This window comes from Gobius niger (genome assembly GCF_951799975.1).
Source record: "Gobius niger genome assembly, chromosome: 8".
Classification (NCBI taxonomy): Eukaryota; Metazoa; Chordata; class Actinopteri; order Gobiiformes; family Gobiidae; genus Gobius; species Gobius niger.
The window spans coordinates 15,033,084-15,052,238 of NC_136859.1; the positions used below are offsets into that span (position 1 = coordinate 15,033,084).

The 19,155-nt window shown below is 43.3% G+C and overlaps 3 protein-coding genes across 3 annotated transcripts; 1 reads left to right on the forward strand and 2 right to left on the reverse strand.

The window, feature by feature from the left end:
• Positions 1-4,036: 4,036 nt before the first annotated feature.
• Positions 4,037-6,185, reverse strand: fam8a1b (family with sequence similarity 8 member A1b). Its single transcript, XM_079562089.1, has 5 exons — positions 5,713-6,185; positions 5,515-5,635; positions 5,302-5,425; positions 5,056-5,195; positions 4,037-4,960 (listed from the first exon to the last, which is right to left on the reverse strand). The coding sequence occupies exons 1-5, from the start codon at positions 6,170-6,172 to the stop codon at positions 4,816-4,818; spliced, it is 990 nt and encodes a 329-aa protein (XP_079418215.1). The 5' UTR covers positions 6,173-6,185; the 3' UTR covers positions 4,037-4,815.
• Positions 6,186-6,900: 715 nt separating this feature from the next.
• fabp4b (fatty acid binding protein 4b) lies at positions 6,901-7,750 on the reverse strand. The gene is made up of 4 exons (XM_079561690.1): positions 7,541-7,750; positions 7,287-7,459; positions 7,098-7,199; positions 6,901-7,013 (listed from the first exon to the last, which is right to left on the reverse strand). Exons 1-4 carry the CDS (start codon positions 7,611-7,613, stop codon positions 6,960-6,962), a joined length of 402 nt encoding a protein of 133 aa, XP_079417816.1. The 5' UTR covers positions 7,614-7,750; the 3' UTR covers positions 6,901-6,959.
• Positions 7,751-16,797: 9,047 nt separating this feature from the next.
• On the forward strand, positions 16,798-18,593 carry LOC306966636 (hairy/enhancer-of-split related with YRPW motif protein 1-like). The gene is made up of 5 exons (XM_079561452.1): positions 16,798-17,051; positions 17,167-17,233; positions 17,311-17,394; positions 17,523-17,604; positions 17,682-18,593. Exons 1-5 carry the CDS (start codon positions 16,870-16,872, stop codon positions 18,245-18,247), a joined length of 981 nt encoding a protein of 326 aa, XP_079417578.1. The 5' UTR covers positions 16,798-16,869; the 3' UTR covers positions 18,248-18,593.
• The last annotated feature ends 562 nt before the right edge of the window (positions 18,594-19,155 follow it).

The window sequence follows — 19,155 nt, forward strand, 5'->3', positions numbered from 1 at the left end:
TCACTTGCACTTTTAGCTGATACTGTTTATTGATGAATGGCAATGAAGTCCGACTGTGTAACATTTCACCTTTTAAATTAAATTGACTACAGTGTGTAACATGTGTGAATGTTTTTTGATACACAAATACACACAAATAAGCATTGTCGGTTTCTAACTGTGCATGACAAGCATGTTTGGTATGGCTGATATGGTGCTTTATGTTTCTCAGGTTTCAGTGTATGTGGAGTAGGACAGTGCAGCCACAAATGTTCTGTGTGGATTTGAAAAATAACCCAAATGTGTGTCAATGTCATAGCCTACTTTTATAAACTAAGCACACATTTGTACAAATATATTTTGTTTCAGATTCTCATAACTGTGTGCATTAACAACACAAGATATTTTCGGTCATAAGTCATACCTCTTACCTCTCATTTCAAGCCTTGAGTTGTTGTAAGCTGCAGAAATAAAAGGACATTTGGAGACAGTTCATAAACACAGCAGAAATATGGACCAATGTGGCAACACAGAAAGGAAAAATAATAACTTGGCTACTTTATATTCCGGTTCATCTGCACAGATCGTGTGAAGTGCTCCTTAATAGGCTCTCTTATGCAAAAGCAACATTTTCTCATATAAACTAATCTACTAATATTTTGATATCATGCATATCCTAAACAGAAACCGATTTACACTTGTCTCATGCTGCTGAGAGGTCATTAGCTGGTATAATTATTGTTAGAGCAGCACTGACACAACATTTCCACTTCAACCTCGAAACTACAACTATAAATAGAAATGAAAAAATAAAAAATGGTGTATTTACCTCAGAGTAAAATCGCCTTTGTGGAGAGGAGACCTTAACAGTACTGAGTTTTGAAGAACTACAGACATGTCCAGGCATGTTACAAACACATGGAAAGGAAAAGTTTCCTTTTATAAATTCTGCCTGCTTTTTTTCCCCAGCATTGCCTTGAAAATTCAAGCTTTCTGAAGACAGCAATGATTTCAACCACATGGATAGTTCACTGGACATAATTAGACAGGAGTTAACATTAGAGGCAGAAAAGATACTTTCTGCTGCGATGCGCGTTCTTGGGAGAGCGACGTGCGCGCTCCAGTACGTTGCGTGGGGAGATGGAGTAAGCGCTTGCTGCCATGGCAACAGGGCAGCTCCACAGTCTCTGTTCCCCATTAAGAAAGATGGTTGGCATTTGGCAACATTATGGCTGGGGCTGAACTGTGGAGGAGCATGGCACAGTATAAGGACCTATTGAAAACCATTGAATCCAGCAGCTAATTAAAAAGAGCTAATCTCTCGTACAGGTGAACAGGCTTCACTCCTGTCTGCCCTTTTGTGTGAAGCGATTTACATGCATGCAGCGGCTCTTTCTCAACACAATGGCCACTAATTGGTACATAGACATTGCTTTGTCATTTGTTTTTAATAGTCACAACAAGAACTCAATGTGCCCTTGAACATAGATAGTGAGTTATTTTAATTTGTATATGCCAGAATGCAGACATAATAAAGACTATTTAACATAGCCCCCTAAAACTGTAGGCAAGCAAATCTGGTAAAAAAGAAAAGAAGAAAAAATTAAAGCCGCAAGCGGCATCGAACGGCCCTCGCGGGCCGTGCCTCCTTTAGCGCCTCTATATATCCGTGCCACAACCCTACCAAGGGCGCCAGCGTGGCCACACTGCATTTTATTGCCCCGATGTGCCATTAATCTTTGTCAGTAAACATCAAAACTACATTTTTAGCCTCTCCATGTGAATAATGGCTCCAGCCTGCAGAGGGCGCTAGCGCGCCCATAATCTTTTTAATTTCACATGTAGCATCAGACGGCCCTAACGGGCCGTTCTTCCATGACCACTGTCCACAAGCTCCTGACAGGGGGCGCTAACGCGCTGTAATGTTGCATAATGTGAGATTCATGTGTCAGCCCCATTAGAATTACATGGGGGGCCCCGGGCGTCACCATGGCAATACCGTACAAAGTGCGATATGGGTCTCATTGGCTTTTTGGATCGGGACGCCATCAACTATTTTTGTGCCGAATTTCATCCATTTCCGACAAACTAATTTTTTTCCCCTAATGCATTTTTTCTTCTGCACCTGGAGGGGGCGCTATCGCGCCCAATGTCACTTTTTCACATTTGTTGCGTCCAGGGGTGAAAGGTCAATAAAATGTATATTTCCGATTTTTAATCGGAGTTTGTTTGTGCAAATGGGAGCAATTTTTCTTTTTTGATGAATCGCAAAATTCTTCGTAAAGATTGCGGCTTCGCCGCAAACAAACCGAAGAACTTAGCCCAAAAATTTGGATAACTTTTGATGCCCCACATCTCGAGATGAGCTGGAGCGATTTTGAGCTCATTTGGTGAAACGCCCTAGGAGGAGTTTGTTAAAATGCGATGTCAGCGAAAACGCTGACTCAGCATTCTCCGGAGCTCCTTTCAAAATGGCGGACTTCCGGTTTGTCAGGGGGCGTGGCCACAATAATATTTTTTTTTTGTCGTCACATGACGAATATCTGTACCGAATCTCGTCGCTCTACGACAAAGTTTACCTCGGCCCCTCCCCCATTGGCGTAATGTATTTTCACTTTTGTAGGTGGCGCTGTCGCGCCATTTTTTTTTCCCCCAATATGAAACACACATTTTAATTAATTTTTCACCGAACCTGAATTTTGGGCAAAATTTGGTGAGTTTTCGACTATGTTCAGGGGGTCAAATTCCTGCTCAAAGAGCAGAAGAAGAAAGAAAGAAGAAAGAAAGAAAGAATAATAATATTTCCGAGAAAAACAATATCGTCGCTTTCGCGACGATATCATATTATACATTTTTGGAAAGCTTTCAACGATCCGCATGCATCCGTGGGGTTCCTGGGTGGATGACGAGCGCTTCGCGCTCGTCATCCACTATATACCCCCATTCACACTATATACCCCCATTCATTTTAATGCAATAATAAGTATAAAGGGCCCACACCTTCGGTGTGGGTTGTCACTGTTTTACATGGTGAGTTTACGGTTGACATGGGGACAGCGCTTCGCGCTGTTTTTGTGCGCTCCGCGCACTTAGGTTCAGTGCGCTGCGCGCACTGCGCTGTGATTGCGATTACAATAGGCCCTTGCGACGGCAGGCCGCTCGGGCCTAAAAACACTTGTTGCCAATGCAGAGAGAAGAAAACTAACTTGATCAACTGAAAATCTGTGCAGTCGAAGCTGACTTTAATGGCACATCGTGACCACAAATTCTAACATAGCAAAACAGATTTCATCCCGAGTCCTAGAGAACCAATAGATAGCCTGTTCATTCAGCTGAAAATAGCAGGCTACTGCTTACGCACATCACCAGAACAGAGTTTAGGCACCAAAGGATTGGTGGGAGTGATTTGTGGAGGAGGACTGGAGCCACCATGAAAGTGCATGGACACAAACAAGAATCACAGTGTCACAACCTGAACATTGGTGCATTGGCTTTAAGTTAAGATACTGTGCAGAAATTCTTTGGACTTCAGGTGCAAAATGTGCAATCTATTTTTCATGTCAACACATTTTTTTTTCCGGAGCTAAACTAAATAATGTGGCTCAAATTATTTGTTATCAGTGTTGGTCATTTATATATATTTTTTAAATGACCTCTGTGACCTCTGTTCAACCACGCACTGCAGTGCAATTTCAATGGAAAACATTAGGGGGCAGTGTTTTGGCTCTTCAGTTCCTCTATTAGTCTTTAATAACTTTCAATCTTTTTGAAGATTAGATAATGTGTGTTAGTTTGAAAGTAGTCACGTGTGAACCATTGTCATCTTTACAGCAGCAACAGCTTATTTTGCTCAGTCAACTCATATTGTGCCTTCATCAACTGTTCTTCATTCAAGCAGTGCCTGTGTGTCTGCAATTACTTGAGAGGAATACCAACAGGAAGTCACAGAGAGGTGAAGGGCGAGCTCATAACAGAGTACAGCGTCTCAGTTTAGGCAGTCAAACTAAAACATAACTTTAAAATGTACAGAGATCTCAGTGAGTGGACGCGGCACTACACACTTAGGTATTACTTAATACAATCAAGAAGCATGTGGCATTTTATTCATCCTCGCGTAATCACGTAGTTAGAGAATAAATAATTCACTGTATCATTAACTAGACTAGACGAGATAGTGATAATGCATTGCTTTAGAAATGGAAAGGTTTGAGCAGTAGTGGAGGGGTGCTGGCTTCCAAATCTGAAGTACCATCTGTGGCTGTCAGCTGAAGCTGCCATTTAGTGGATCTGCCACAGCCACAAGGTCAACACTTGGCAAATATCCGACCTTCACAGTCACAAACATGATTAAATAAAATCCTTGTATGGCCATAATTAGCAACGAAATTAGATAGTGTTTAATTTAGTTAATAATTAATAATACATTTAATAGCCCAATACAAATTCTTAAAAATGAATACTTATTACAATAATACATTTGAGTAACACAAATTGCCCCCAAAATGGTCTTAGTTTCAAATTTACCAATAGCCTGTGGATCAATTTGATTTTCTGTCTTAAATAAAGAATATAGAGCAACAGAATATTAGAAACACTGATACATTCTTATTGTGTTGTAAAATCAAAGTAAATGGAAATTACTTTATACGGTAATCTGAAAGCAGTGCACATGCTGAAACACTGTTCCACCAAATCTAAGTTTTAGAAAATAAATAAGCTGTACCAAATACAGTATTTTAAACAACCCTTTCTCTTTCACCACGTACTGTGTATAAAGCACTTATAAATAATACCACTCATTGCCTGCAGCTGCAGGGTCATCTTTGGTTGTTGCTGTTATCTTGCCCTGGAGCGCTTAACGACAATAGTACCAGCAACCATGTCATAGACAGTCCTGTTGTGCTGGAAGAACAGCAGTGTTATGAAGGCTGGAAAAAAGAAGGCAATTGAAAAGTTTTTGTTCAAGGCTCGAACTGTTGATCTGTAAAACAAACCCCAGACAGAGACTCAGTCAGTGAACATCAAAATAAAGCAGAACAATGGAGCTAATTTTAATTAGAGTGATGGTGCACTTACGCAGAAAGGGACACATTGGTCGCAGGTACAACAAAGACTCTATTGGGCTGAACCAGGACCGAAGAGTCGCATGTAACAACCCTCAGTCCAACAAGAAACTTCCCCGGAGTTGCTCCACCTGCTCCCCATATGCACACAATCTGAAAAAAGATATAGAATAACATAAAATTAAAAAACAATAATAAAGAAAATTACAACCAACAAGGTAATTGTGTGTTATGTGGTATTCACTACAGCGGGTTTTACCTCATAAATGCAAACTAAAATTCTGTAGACAAGTGCAACCAGCATCATTTTCTGTAGCTCCTCCATGGATGTGTCTTCATCTATTTCTTCCACTATGAAATGCATGGCAAACTTGGAAACATCCCTAAAACCATACCATGTGTTATAAGATGTTTTTGGAGAGTTACATTTGTGCTGTAACCTAAACCAGAGTACGAACTATCACATACTCACTTGATTCCACTTAAGTGCATAATACTAATAATAATTGTAGCTTTGATGAAGAACAGAATGAGGAAATCCACCATTTCAGCAAGAAGTCTTTGCATGGGTGAAGGAATATTGTACTCTCGACCTATAAGGAGCATAAACACCACATGTTCAGTGTTCAGAAATGCCAGTTATGTCCGACTAGTCTCTCGGCTCCTGTACCTGGCCTCTGCGCGTTGCCGTTCTCCAGGGGCCGCTGAGGCTGTGTGGGCGCTGCAGCCCCGGGTGCAGCTTCACCGGGGCGGCTGGGGGAGGATGGCGCCGCGGGAGGGTACGGCGATAGTGCCAAACCCAGTGGATTGGTGTGCCAGTTCTGGGTATTCAAATCCGCATGTGGCATCGACATACTGCCGGGTAATTGCATAGAATAAGGGTACATGGCGGTCGCGGCGAGCCAGCTCTGCCAGTTGACATATCCGGTGTAGTACTGCCACATCCACGTCTGGAGCCGCTCACAGTATTCCGTTGTGGTGCAGCTGTCAGCGATGTTCGTGGTGTTTTCCGTGTTCCTTTGGCCGCCTATTCTCCTTAAAACTTCGTCTATGAGAGGCTTAACTGTCGTAGAAAAGGGTTTGTCTTTATCTTTGTCGACACCCATGTTTGTGTTTTCCTTATCCGCCATATTTGATTATGAGGGGCCATCCTCTTGTTACGCACGCTCATGACGTCATTACGTTGCACACAGGTTCAAATCCATGCTTCAGCGGTGTGAAATGTTTTTATTCCGATAAACCTTTTTTTTTTTACCCATTATTGAAGATACTTATGTAAAAGGAATTGGATACCTGCAAGTCAAATTTATCTCATAATCGCAGACATCCAAATTGCGTTTCAATTAGAGTGCAAAAACATTTACAGTAGCCTAAACTAACCCTGTGCAACATTCACCCACTAGAGGGAAACAAATCTGCAATGCAACTATCCAAGTGACGATTTATTTTAAACCCGAAGCTACAATGTAGACCCATTCCATATGATAAACCATTAGAGATCCAAACGAGTTCAGTCTGCACTCGTTAACCCCATAACGTACGGTTACTTTGCCACGGCACCATGCTGCTGGTATTTCTTCATTACACTGAACCCCAATTACATTTAATTACGCTCACTTGCTTAACCCCTATGTCCCAGACAAAGGGTCTGGCACAAATTAGGTCACTGGCCTCACCCCAAGCAGGGATTTGGCCTAATGCACTCAACCACCCCCTTGTCATAAGGTTGCCACTATACCAGCTGAAACAAAGGGGCTTTGAGCCACCATCTGTAATCTTAGACCAAATGTAACCATTTCCAGATTAATAGCCCCCCCGCCCCCTCCTCACAGTATTAAGAATGTCCACTCAAGACAATGGAGTTTTATGGCGTTTATTGAAACATGTATTTTGGAGATGGGCAGCAGATCTTGGTCCTTAGGCCTCCTTCTCATAAGTCCTTACTGCAACAATATCGTCCATGGTGCATTTCTGAGAGAGAAAAGACAATTAAAGCCATGACAAATGTATATTGGACACGCATAATTGCAGGAGATGCTGAACTCATTAACTCACAGCCACCAATTTCCCATCCTGAATTTCACGCTCAAGTACTGTAGTTTTCCCGTCCCACGTCTGTTTCTGTATAAGCTTGCCATTGTCAAAGGTGAAAGTAGTCTGAGAAAAATAGAGAAAAGTTTCAGTACACTTGGTCTACTCCTGCAAGGTGCAAACCCAGCTGGGATTAGCCCCAATCATACTCGCCTTTGTCTTTCGATCATCGGCCGTGGTCTCATCAAACTCCTCGTTGAGTTTGAAGGAGATTTCGGTGGTCTTAAAAGTACTCTGCGCCTTCATATTGATAACCCCATCACTCACACTGAGCACTATGTTAGGCTTTACCACGTTGCCCATTTGACGAGTAGCAAATCCTACACCTGCACAGAACATTATTATAAAAGCCCATTTGAGTCAACTTAAGTCTATAAAATACACATTAAATGGGAAAAAAGTCTTACCGATTGCCTTCATATACTCGTCAAAGTTCTCGCTGCTAGTGAGCTTCCAGGTCCCAACAAACTGTTCAACCATGTTTGCAGAAATTGAGAGACAACTTGCCGTACGAAATGCAAAGTAGTATCCTCAATGGGCAGTAAAACGGGAACGAGCTGCACCAAAAACCTCTTATTTGAAGCCAGCTCAGACACGTGCTTAATTCTGACCGACCAATCAAGAGAGAGATCACGGCGTTTCAGTGGAGATCAGAGGGGCGTGGGCCTGGCCAGTAATTACCACTGATGTACAGGGAGACATGTCTGTGAGGTTGACTGTCTGAAGCATGGTGATGTCATCATGGTCTCATGTAAGTGGATCAGTGAGTAAACTTGAGTGGATTCAAGGCAAATCAAGTCATTTTGATTGTGTAGGCCTATAAGCTTGTGAAATGGTTAATAAGTTGCTTGAGCCTAAATGCACATGAGGGGAAATATCAAATACTACATACGCTTGATGAACAAAACCACGCACATATGTAATTATTTTTAGGTATGCATTTATTATTAGGGCATCCAAGATATAACCACGCATGATGGATAAAACTGAAGATACAAGTGCAGCATGTGACGCCTGTGTGGGCCAGTAGGTGGCGCCAAAAACCTACCAATTGATTAGGTAAGAAGGGTATGTCTTGCCTGGTATTTCTGATTTTGCAAGCTAAGGATTTCTAGATCGCTCTACAATATTTCAGGTTGAAAATTAAGTTTGTCAAGTGACTGTTCAAGTTATTTTAGATGACATCTTGTTGCAGGAGGCTTTGAAATATGCATTTACACTGTGGACCCTCACCTCTAATCCTGTTGGCTGTACTGAAACTGCCCCTTATTCATTCAAATCTAGGTGCACACACAGGGTACTTTAAAGGGAAATGTATGTAAATAACAATAAGGTGAACGATTCAAAGCTGAATTTCTAACTTGGTATGTAAAGCGTGGCTAAACTAACTGCAACAGCCCACATCTGTAAGTAAATTACTAACTTGTAATGTGTTTTCTTGAAGCAGCTTGAACTCTAATGTAATGTAATGTGATGTTTTTTGTTGTTTAACAGGCCTATACTTTCAGACTAAGGTATCTATGACCTCATTGACCTACAATGGAATCTTACATTGATGATACGATAATCTTGCTTGGAATCCGAAATGTGTGTCAAATCTTGAATTTCTTCAGATCATGATTCGATTTTTTTTTTTACAATTTTGACCTAAAATTGGCCATTTCAAAGACTTCACCCATAAATGATAAAGTTATAGGTCCGTTCGAAAAGGGATTGAAGCTGAAATGCTCCTCTCCTAATGCAATAAGCCGATTACTTGTTGTTTTCTCGCCCGGCGATCCTCAGCTCTGCTCACATACAGATGCCATTGGACAGGCCTGTAGCCCCTCTAATGAACATGAACTCTCGGTGGCAGCAGAGGAGACTTTTCCTCATGGTTTTCATCAACACTTCAGCCCCCATTGATGGGAGAACAGTGGCCCCGCACAAAAGCTGTATATACTGTACAAACACAGGGCCGAGCGGCAGCACACTGACTCATTCTTCGGTGTGTGTGAGAACGGAGGGGGACCTCTTTCAGCTCCTTTGTGCTGGTGTCTGTCAACAGTGTAGTTGGAGGCAGATCCCATTGTGGCGGCCAGTGTTTCGTATTGACACAGGGCCCCGCTCAGCTTGTTCCCAGGGTCCAACCTGAGCACTCATGAATAATGGAGAGAGGATGCTCAGGCCAAGAGGGAGTTTGCAAGTTTTTGGCTCCTTAAAATACCCACTGTTTAAAGACTAACAGGTAGAAAAGTGGGCTGTTAATTGAGATCCCCGCTGCATCCTATTGCCCTGCTTTGTTGAGCTTCACTTGATTCTTCAGTAACACTGTTCATATGGGACACATTTTACTCAGTATGATTAAAGTGGTAGAGATAAAACTCAGCAGTAAATATTAACAACTCTTTCCTTTCAGTCTCTCCATCATCTCTTTGGATGCACACCAGATGCCCCTCCTGAAGCAAAATGTAAAACTCTTCATTTGTTCAAGCTCGAGTCTGGCACAAGAGGTATCATGTCTGGATAAGGTAAATAATGCAGTATCATGGACACATTTATGAATGTAATACTAAACAAATGAAAACATAGGCCTGCCCTACCTGTTGAGGTGAATGAGAATCTGTCTGTGAATGCAAGTGTGGGACAACAAGGGGAATCAGACATGGCTGCAATCTGGCGTAGCATGTTTCATGTGGGTTTTGCAGTAACATGTACTGTCCCGACCAAATAGAGCAAATAATCAAATGCAAATAAAGTGATCTAGAATAATAATGACAAAGGCTTGCACTTGTATTGCGCTTTTGAAGCCTGTGTCACTAAGTTTCTCAAAGTGCCACGCTGTTGTCATTATTCATTCACACCACACACCATATTCAGTGGTGGTAAACGACTATTGCAGCCACGACCACCCATTGGGGTAGAGTCTGTAAACTGACAGAAGCGGAGCTGCCAATCTGTGCCATCGGCCCCTCCGACCACTCACTCTTTTTCGCATTCATTCTGGCCTATTCTGGCCTACATGTTTTTAATGGTGGGGAAACCAGAGTAGGAGGAAACTTACACAGACACAGGGAGAATATGCAAACTCCACATAGAAAGGCCCCTCCAACTGGGATCGAACCCATGGCCTTTTAGCTGTGAAGCACAAGCGTTAACCAATGCGCCATTGTGTGGCCCAAAATGTGATGATATAAATTCATTTCATTTAAATTGAATAGATGAATATATTTCAATGGGACTATGCACATTAATGAACAGACAACTAGTGCTGTAAATATGCCGGATTTAGCTCAGAGCTAATTTCCATCCGCAGTCCCATGGGGTAACAACAACACATACATGAGTACTACAAAACATGACAGTACACACATATACAAACACTACAGGGTGTACAACAAGACACCCCATCCATAAAATACTAAAATTGCTCCTTTATCTACAAATGTGGATTAATTTGGTTGTGGCAAGAAATATATTTGGGAAAAGAGTGAAATGTCTGGCACTTCCTTTACCCATATTGAGTCAAAGTCAACTAATCTAGACATTTTTAATCAAATAGACCTAAAATTGTAAAAAAAAAAAAAAAAAAATGAATAAACGACTCAAAACAAGGTACATATTCAGAATTCAAATCATTTTTATCATGCAGAGATATTCCATAAAAGAGCTGAATAATTTCTTATCAACTGTAGACAATAGCACCAGGGGGCAACCTGCTCCAAACAGGTTTCAGACATCTGTTGAGAGGCTGACGTGCCCTCAGTGATGTGCCCAGTGCTCTGATGCTGTTGAACTCTCCGCAGGCCCCGCCCGGCACTTCACCATGTTCTGTGTGTGGCGCGGGTCAGCGAGGTGCCTCAATGCTTGTGTGCTTTGAGCTTTTTCATGCTTCCTGCTTTGAAGTCCTCTCTTTATCCCTTCATCCTACATGCTCCCTGAGCCCAAGGCGTCAGGTCCACACAGCAGCAGCAGCAGCAGCAGCAACACACCGAGGGCTGCAGTGGGATGAGAGGGGCCCTCACAGAGAGACTTATTCAGATCAGAAGTGAGAGGTGGAGGGGAAAGCGCCTGTGGGGTAGAGCCAGCGGGCGGGAGTTCACCAAGCTTAAGTGATACATACTGTACAGTCCTCTGCTCTGCTTTTATGCTTTCTCAGATCTTGAACAGTGGGCTGGATCTTCTGAGGAAAACAACTGCCTCTGTGCTTTGAGTGTGGCCTCCCGACCCCTTACAACATGGGAAAGTGCCCCCCCTCAGCTGGTGGTTATATAAAGCTTGCCAGAGTCATGAGAATCCACAATAATTCGTTTGACTTGAGGCCCCCAAAGTCTTTGTACATGCATTCTCTATGGGTCCTCATCATGTGTCTGCTGACGCATTCGTTAAATGGACAATCTGACGTGCTCCCATGTACTTCGTGACAAAAGGTGACAGTCATGCCACATTAGTTGTCAAGTGCAAAACATGCCAGATAACGTATGCAATTGTTAAAGCGGACGATCTCTCAGTCGCTCACCTTAATCGGCTCCTGTTAAGCTCAGAAAAGGAGCACATGTGTGATAACTCAAGCAAGCACATCGCAGCACATGATCTCACTTCATATTTAAAAGAGAATAGCTGAAATGTACTTGTTCATATGAAACGTAGAAATACTAAGAAGCAGGGATTGGCAGTGGTTGTGTAGCATTGTTGTACATGAGGGAGTAGAAAGGCTCAGTGCAGCTCAGCCTCTGCAGATCACTGGCACTTTGACTGCACTGGAGAGTAATGGGGCTGGCAGGGCGGAATCAATTACTGGCCACAACAGATTTTCCCACAGGTCGGAGCTTGGGAACGCAGTACTTTACTTCAGCGCAGGCAGCTGGCACAGAGCTGCCCCTGAGAGAGGAGCAGGGAGAGCACAAAGATTTTGTAAAACTTTGTAAAAACAACACCCAGCAGTCTTGCAGAACATAGAACTGTTTGCAGCTTTATCTCTTCTGTGTGGGCCTGGGCAGGTGCACAAGGGGTTCCTCTATTTATGCGGTTTTCCAAAGTCCTGCAAAAATAATCGCAATCTAATCAACAGTATTTAAAATGCCACATTAATTTTTCTAGACACACACTTTAAATGCCACACACACACACAAAAAAAAAAGTTGTCCTTCTCTGTGGACATTTCGTGCTGTCTCCTGTGGAGCGTATTTAGGCTCTGGTCTTGTGATCTGCCTTCCTTCCATTGTGGCCCAGCACAAGTTGAGTGGTAATGGGCTGTGGGGTTGTAAACTTCGAGAACAATACTATTGTTTGTGCTTCGGGTAAAAAGAGCTTGTTGTTGTGTGATGCAGTTTGTGTATTTATGCGCGAGTCATTACCTTTTCAAACGTATATTAATCAAACTTCATTTCAAAGTTGCGTCCAGATTTCTTTCAGAGCATAAAACCATGGCTCAAAGATTTTAGTTTTCTTTATCAATATCAGTAAAGAGAGACGGAAGTGAACATATCCTCCCATCTTTACCTGTCCAAAGGCTCGCTTGAATGGCAACAAAGACAGGAAAGTACTGAATGGGTGTATTATGGTCCGACGGTGTGAATGAGACACTGGTCTGGTCCCTACTCAATATAGCGCCTGGGTGCTGCTGACTGAGACTGCGAGGAACAAGCAGGAAGCTGTGGCCCATAGGATAACATTGTTGCATGGAAGCCGCCTGGGAGACATTTCCTTATTGCTATTTGAGGCCAGCTTGGGTGGCATTCCCTGTCTTGACTCTTGTTTACTTTATTGCACAGTTTTTAAGACGCTGTGTTCTTGACATTGTTTGGTATGGAAAGTAGATCCCATATTTAATTGAAGTACAGTTTGCAGTTTAGTGACATATCCTTCACAACGGCTCCAACTTTTATGCTGATCATGAAAGTTTTGGTCTTCAGATAGAGGTACATCCCTTGTTCAAGCTTGGGTGTTGAATCTTAAGATGAACAAAACTGATATTTTGAGCATTTTCAGCATCAGACTTCAAGATGATTTAGGAATAACATAGAGGAGCATGAATACTTCCTGAACCCTCTATATCAGCGTGGATGCAGGCAAGGCTGTGAGCGTTGCTACTACAGACTGCCCCAACGGTTGACATAGTAAATCAATCCTGATGGGAGGGGGGGGCCCGGTATGGAGGTGAAGGAGGAGGGAGGGGGTATGTCTAGTGGGACTGTCAGACACACTCATGCACTCAGCCGGCCGCGGAGAGACGGTGCACGGGCGGGAGAACACTCGCCGGGCAGCGCTCACACGGAGATTGAGTTACCACCGAATTAGATTGAGGCTGTGGGAAACGGCACCTCCGACACACTCTCCGCCAGGCACACATTCACAAACACGCACAGCGCGGTGCACACTCCGCAGAGAACACAAAGAGTCACCAGGGGAAACCTCAGGGAAGATTGAGGAAGGCAGCTGGGCACACGCCAGTTTCAAACAAATACTTGCCTATGCCTCTCAGCCTCCTACACTACAGACTGGTGCCGGGCGAGGCTCATGGTCAACAAGCACTCTACCACAAGTGAATTCAATAGGAAGATGTGGCAGGTAAAGAAAGTTTGTGGATGTGTGAATTTTTGATCAAAGAAACATCTCAAAGCATTGGATGATAGAAAGGTCATAGCCTACTGCATAAGTTCAGTCTTTACTCTAGAGAGCCGGTTCTGAGGTGTTAAGTGCTAGTTTGGAGCCTGGATGTTCTTGTTGTTACGCTCCTCCTGACCCTTTTGCCTGAGGGTAAGACTAAAAAACTGTTGGATGAGACGGGTCATCCATCATCATACAGAATTTTTGCTAATTTTTTTTGTGATGATTTTTCAAAGAAAATGAAAGATAACACAAACAGGTTTTTCACTCGTCAGTGGTTGTGTGAAGCCATTTGTGGTGATTGAGTTTGTTCTTTTAAAAAAAAAAGAAAGTACAAACTCCAGTTCTGTTTATTTCCCCTTTAGCATCAATGACAGCTTGGAGTCTTTTGTGGTAGTTGTGGAGAAGGTTCTGTGTATAATCTAATGGTAAAGCGGCCCATTCTTCTTGATCATAAACTTTGGATCAGGGTCTTTTTGGTTCTTTCTTTTTTCATTATGATTTAAAAAGAGCAAACTCAGTTGTTTCGCCATAAATGGCTTCACAAAACCACAGATTCTTTGAAAAGTAGCAGAAAAAAATCAAAAATTCTGCCAGGGTAAATCAACTTTTGAGCACAACTGTAAATCTGGATGCTTAACGTGAAATTCTATTAAACGTAAGTTTATTCCTCTGCCGTTAGGCTTCTGTAAAGTTTTACCTAAAGTTAGGATGCTTTCCACAGACAGACAGACAGACAGACAGACAGACAGACAGACAGACAGACAGACAGACAGGCAGGCAGGCAGGCAGGCAGGCAGGCAGGCAGGCAGGCAGGCAGACAGACAGGCAGGCAGGCAGGCAGGCAGGCAGGCAGGCAGGCAGGCAGGCAGGCAGGCAGGCAGACAGACAGACAGACAGACAGACAGACAGACAGACAGACAGACAGACAGACAGACAGACAGACAGACAGACAGATGGATAGATAAAGCAGATTTATTGACTGAATAGGTGATAGATATAAAGAGCCTGTGTCAGTGGTTCTACAAAGATCTTATTTACACTAAATCCCCTAAATTGTTTCACTAACGCTTGTAATACAGTAAGTTAAAGTAAATCAGGATTTGATTTACAAAATACTCGGCTCATTTTGAGCCGTTTGACAGCATTATGCTAGAACCCCCATAACCGTCAAAGGCACACTATTGTGTCCAGCAATACCAAACATGCTCCTTTTGACCAGCGAGAAAATGTTATTTTTGCTGTGGGTAATCAAAAAATGGATTTGGATAAAGACCCCATCTATTTAAATCTCATGTTTGGAGATGAACAGGAGACCACATATCTCCTGACATATGACATATGTTTTGCTACTATAAAATATCTGCAATAACATAAATGCTTGTACTTTATTCTATCTGTTGAGTGAAATGTTAGCAGTGTGGCTTTAAACTATGCCAAATGGATTAGAAAGATTTACCAAAGACTTATGTGCACAACATTCTCACTTTCCCCCACTGATCAAGCAGCATTCTGTGCATCTCTGGATTATAACCCACCTGCATCTCCTCTTGGGGTTCCTCGACCTGCGGAAAGCACAGAATGTGTGTCGGAAATGCATGAAATTGCTAAAGATGGTCTTGATTCCGAGTGAAAGCGTGTGTTGACAGGGTGCAAGGAGAGGTTATGTACGTGTCAAGGATGATGTGAAGGTTCGCGGTGGCTGCATCGACTCCATGACTGACTGCAGTTTGCATGTTGTATCTGTCACCGCAGGCCTCTTTGACATTCTGGGAACAGTGCGTCGGCTCACAGTTGCTCTCTCTCCCAGCGCACCACATTAACAGCTGACCTCAGGGACACACCGCACGGACAGCTGCGCATAGACAAGGCACTGGTATGGCCAACACTCTCACTGACGGACTAAGCAGGCATGCAACAGGAAGCAACTTGAAGTGTCCCGTTCCCAAGTGATTTGTGCCAGCAAATGTGTGACCCTTTTGACATGCTTTTGCCTCACAGTAAGAAGGTCCCCGGTTTGATTCCGGGCCAGGTGGGAACTCTTTGTGTGGAGTTTGCATGTTGTCAGGTGCTAGGGTCTCCTCCAGGACCAGGACTCCTCTAAAGAGATTCTGAAAAGTATTATAGTTATAGGGTTATTGGTTTGGTTTGTACTCATCAGTTATACTTAAGGTGTGGTTGCTTGAGTCACTTTTTGAAGAAATTGTACATTTAAGAGTAGTGTTATCAAAGTTCAGCTTCATGTTGACATATGAAAGTCCACACTGAAGTTATTTTTATCCAGTTGCTTTCTCAGTGAAGCGTTAATGCTTTTCTCTCCATCTCCCCAGGATGAATGAATCCATGGGAAGCTGCCCCGGTGCCAGTCAGTTGACCCGTTTGCACCACGTAAAAAAAGGGGGGTTTCCAAGGAGCGCCTGGCAACTCTGAGTGCTCCGTGTCGGGCCTCCGGCTCATCAATGCTGTTGTGGAGCCACACAGCTGACAGCTCACAATGAACAACACACTCTGCTAATAGGCCACGCACGGTTCAGGACAGAGCACTAGGGGAGAGTGGCGGCTACAATGGGACCTGCTGCACATGATCCGGGCTCACAGCGGGACATGAGTACAGAGGACCAGGGGTGCACCAGTCACAGTATAAGATATTGTCCTGCATTGATTTACACCTCATTCTTTCAAGGCAAATAAATATGTATTTTTAATGTAACCACTTTTTCCTTTTTATCACAAAATCTTGAGAAATCCTGCAACATTTTTAATATTTATTTTTACTTTAATGGTTTGAAAGGACCGAAGTTTTGTCTTGAATTTCTGCTAAAGCTTCTGCTGCTTCCACTACTTGTATTAGGCTATTTTTGAACAAACCAAATTGCTACAGATTTGAAAGCATTGTAGTTTTTGGTTATTTTTACATGTCTTTACACTCAATAGAGCCCTCGAAGATTTGCCTTAGTAACATCCCACCATTTTTTTTCTTTAAATTGAGCGCTTGAGCTCTATTTTTCTCTCACCATCTTTAAAACAGTCATCACACTTTTGCCACCAAGATTTCAACAGGTCTAAGCCCCCCGGGAGCCCCGCCCCCTTCACGCCCCCTCGCGCACAGTGGAAATAATCTGAAGTGAACCGATCCCCGGTTAAACTGATGCGCGCAGACCTCGTGCTCTCACTGCGCGCCCGGACTCAGCCAAAGCGACTCAGCACTTCTCTCCAAAACGCGCCTTTTACGCGGCGTTGGAAAATGAAGCGAAGTCACAATTACAGCTCCTCGGACAGTGAGCTGGATGATAATGTGGAGGTGGAGAAGGACAGTGGCGACGAGACTGGGTACGTTTAGATATTTAACTTTGAAGCTATATTTGTATGTTATGGAGTTTGGACTTTTTTATGTTTTTGTCTATGACTGTTATTTTTTAATTTCTCGTTCTCCTTTTTGCTCTAGTCACCTTGATTCCAACGACTCACCCACCACCACCACGCAGGTTCAGGCCAGAAAAAGACGCAGAGGCGTAAGGCTCTCTTTCCAACTTTCCACCTGCAGTGTGATGTTGGTTTGATGTTGATCAGTGTGGTCTTTCTACTTCAGATTATTGAAAAAAGACGACGTGACCGAATCAATAACAGCCTGTCAGAATTAAGAAGACTGGTGCCCAGTGCCTTTGAGAAACAGGTAATGTCACAATTCCAGATGAAAAAGTAGAGAGAAGACTCTGCACAGCTTGAGCTCCCAATGTCACAAATCCACACATTTTATACAAATTCTCAGGATGAACATTAATGGGTTGTTCATTTTTATAGGGTTCAGCTAAACTGGAAAAAGCTGAAATTTTACAGATGACTGTGGACCATTTGAAGATGCTTCATGCTTCTGGTGGCAAAGGTAGGCAAATCAACTCTGTTTCATCAATATGACTATAGAATTGGATATTATAGTGATTCTGTGTCTTTCTGTGCCAGGCTACTTTGAAGCGTACACTCTGGCGAAAGACTATCGCAGTCTGGGCTTCAGGGAATGCTTGGCAGAGACGGCCCGTTACTTGAGCATTATTGAAGGACGGGACAATTCGGATCCGCTGAGGTTAAGGCTGGTGTCCCACCTCAGTAACTATGCCTCTCAGAGAGAGGTGCACTCTGGACTAGAGCACTTGGCGTGGGGCCCTTATGGCTCGGCTCACTCCCATCTTCTGTTGCAGCATCAGGGCAGGACACTGGCCCCTCGGGGCAGCAGCAGCTCACCTTCATCCTCCTCTTCCTCACCATCCTCATCCTCAGATGCGCCTCCGGTTACCAGTCTTGCTGTCCTGTCCCACACGGACTCTCTAAGAGTGCCTCCGAATGGGGCAGTGCCACTCGGTCTGTCTGTCCCAGGATCCAAATTGTCTGCCCCCCTGTTGTCCTCGCTCACCTCCCTGACGTTCCCACTGTCCATCGGTGCCTTTCCTCTGGTGGCTCCTGCTCTGAGCTCTAACTCTTCACTGTCTAAACCCTACCGGCCGTGGGGCACGGAGATCGGAGCCTTCTGAAGAGTTTCTGAACTGAAGGCAACAGCTGAGCTGGGCCACAATGCACTTGTCTCTTAAAGGCCATAAAACCCAGGATTCTATGAACTGCTCTTGTTTTGAGAAGTGCAAATAGTTGTTAAAGGACAGTTTCCTCTTTTTATGTGTGTTTTGACAAAATAGAGTAAATATGCCTTTATTTCTAATGAGTAAAACTTGAGTTATGGCCTATAAAGGAGTAGCTGTGCTGTTAACATAGACATGTGCACCACAGAATGCAAAATATCTACCTGACGGGCAGATGCTGATATTTCTAATGTATTTTTGTACCAATAAATCAAACTGCTGAATGTGAATGTATATTTGTTTTATTCCATAAGGCCCTCGGTGAAGGTACACCAATATCAAACAGCCTGTTTTTGTGTTCCTGTTCTGTGACTGAACAAAGGGTAATAAGAAACTATCAAAATGTACAATTTACAGGCTCCGATACCACCCCGCGACTGTGTGCCAGGTAGGTAACTGAATCGGAGTACATTGTTGCCCTTTTGAATACCCAGGAAATCATTAAGAGCCAGAGGAAATCCTTTACAATGCTGGCCTGACCTCACCAGATTGGGTTGTTCTGAAATAAAGACAATAGTGTGAACAGGATGGGGACTCTTGACCAAAAGGGTAAAGGACAACAATAACAGAGTCCAATACTGCCTCGACTCCGTGTGTGGCGCCGGACCTCAGCTGAGGTGACTAGTTATCACTTACTTGAATGTGAAGGAATTGTACTTCTCAGAGCTTCATCACACCATGCGTTTGTCTTGTTGTAAGCTAGAAAATTTACTGTATAGGCTTTTTTTTCCCTTTTCAATTGTAACTTGCATAGCTTGATTTTGATTTGTTAATCCTATACCATCTCCTATCAATTTCAATGGTTG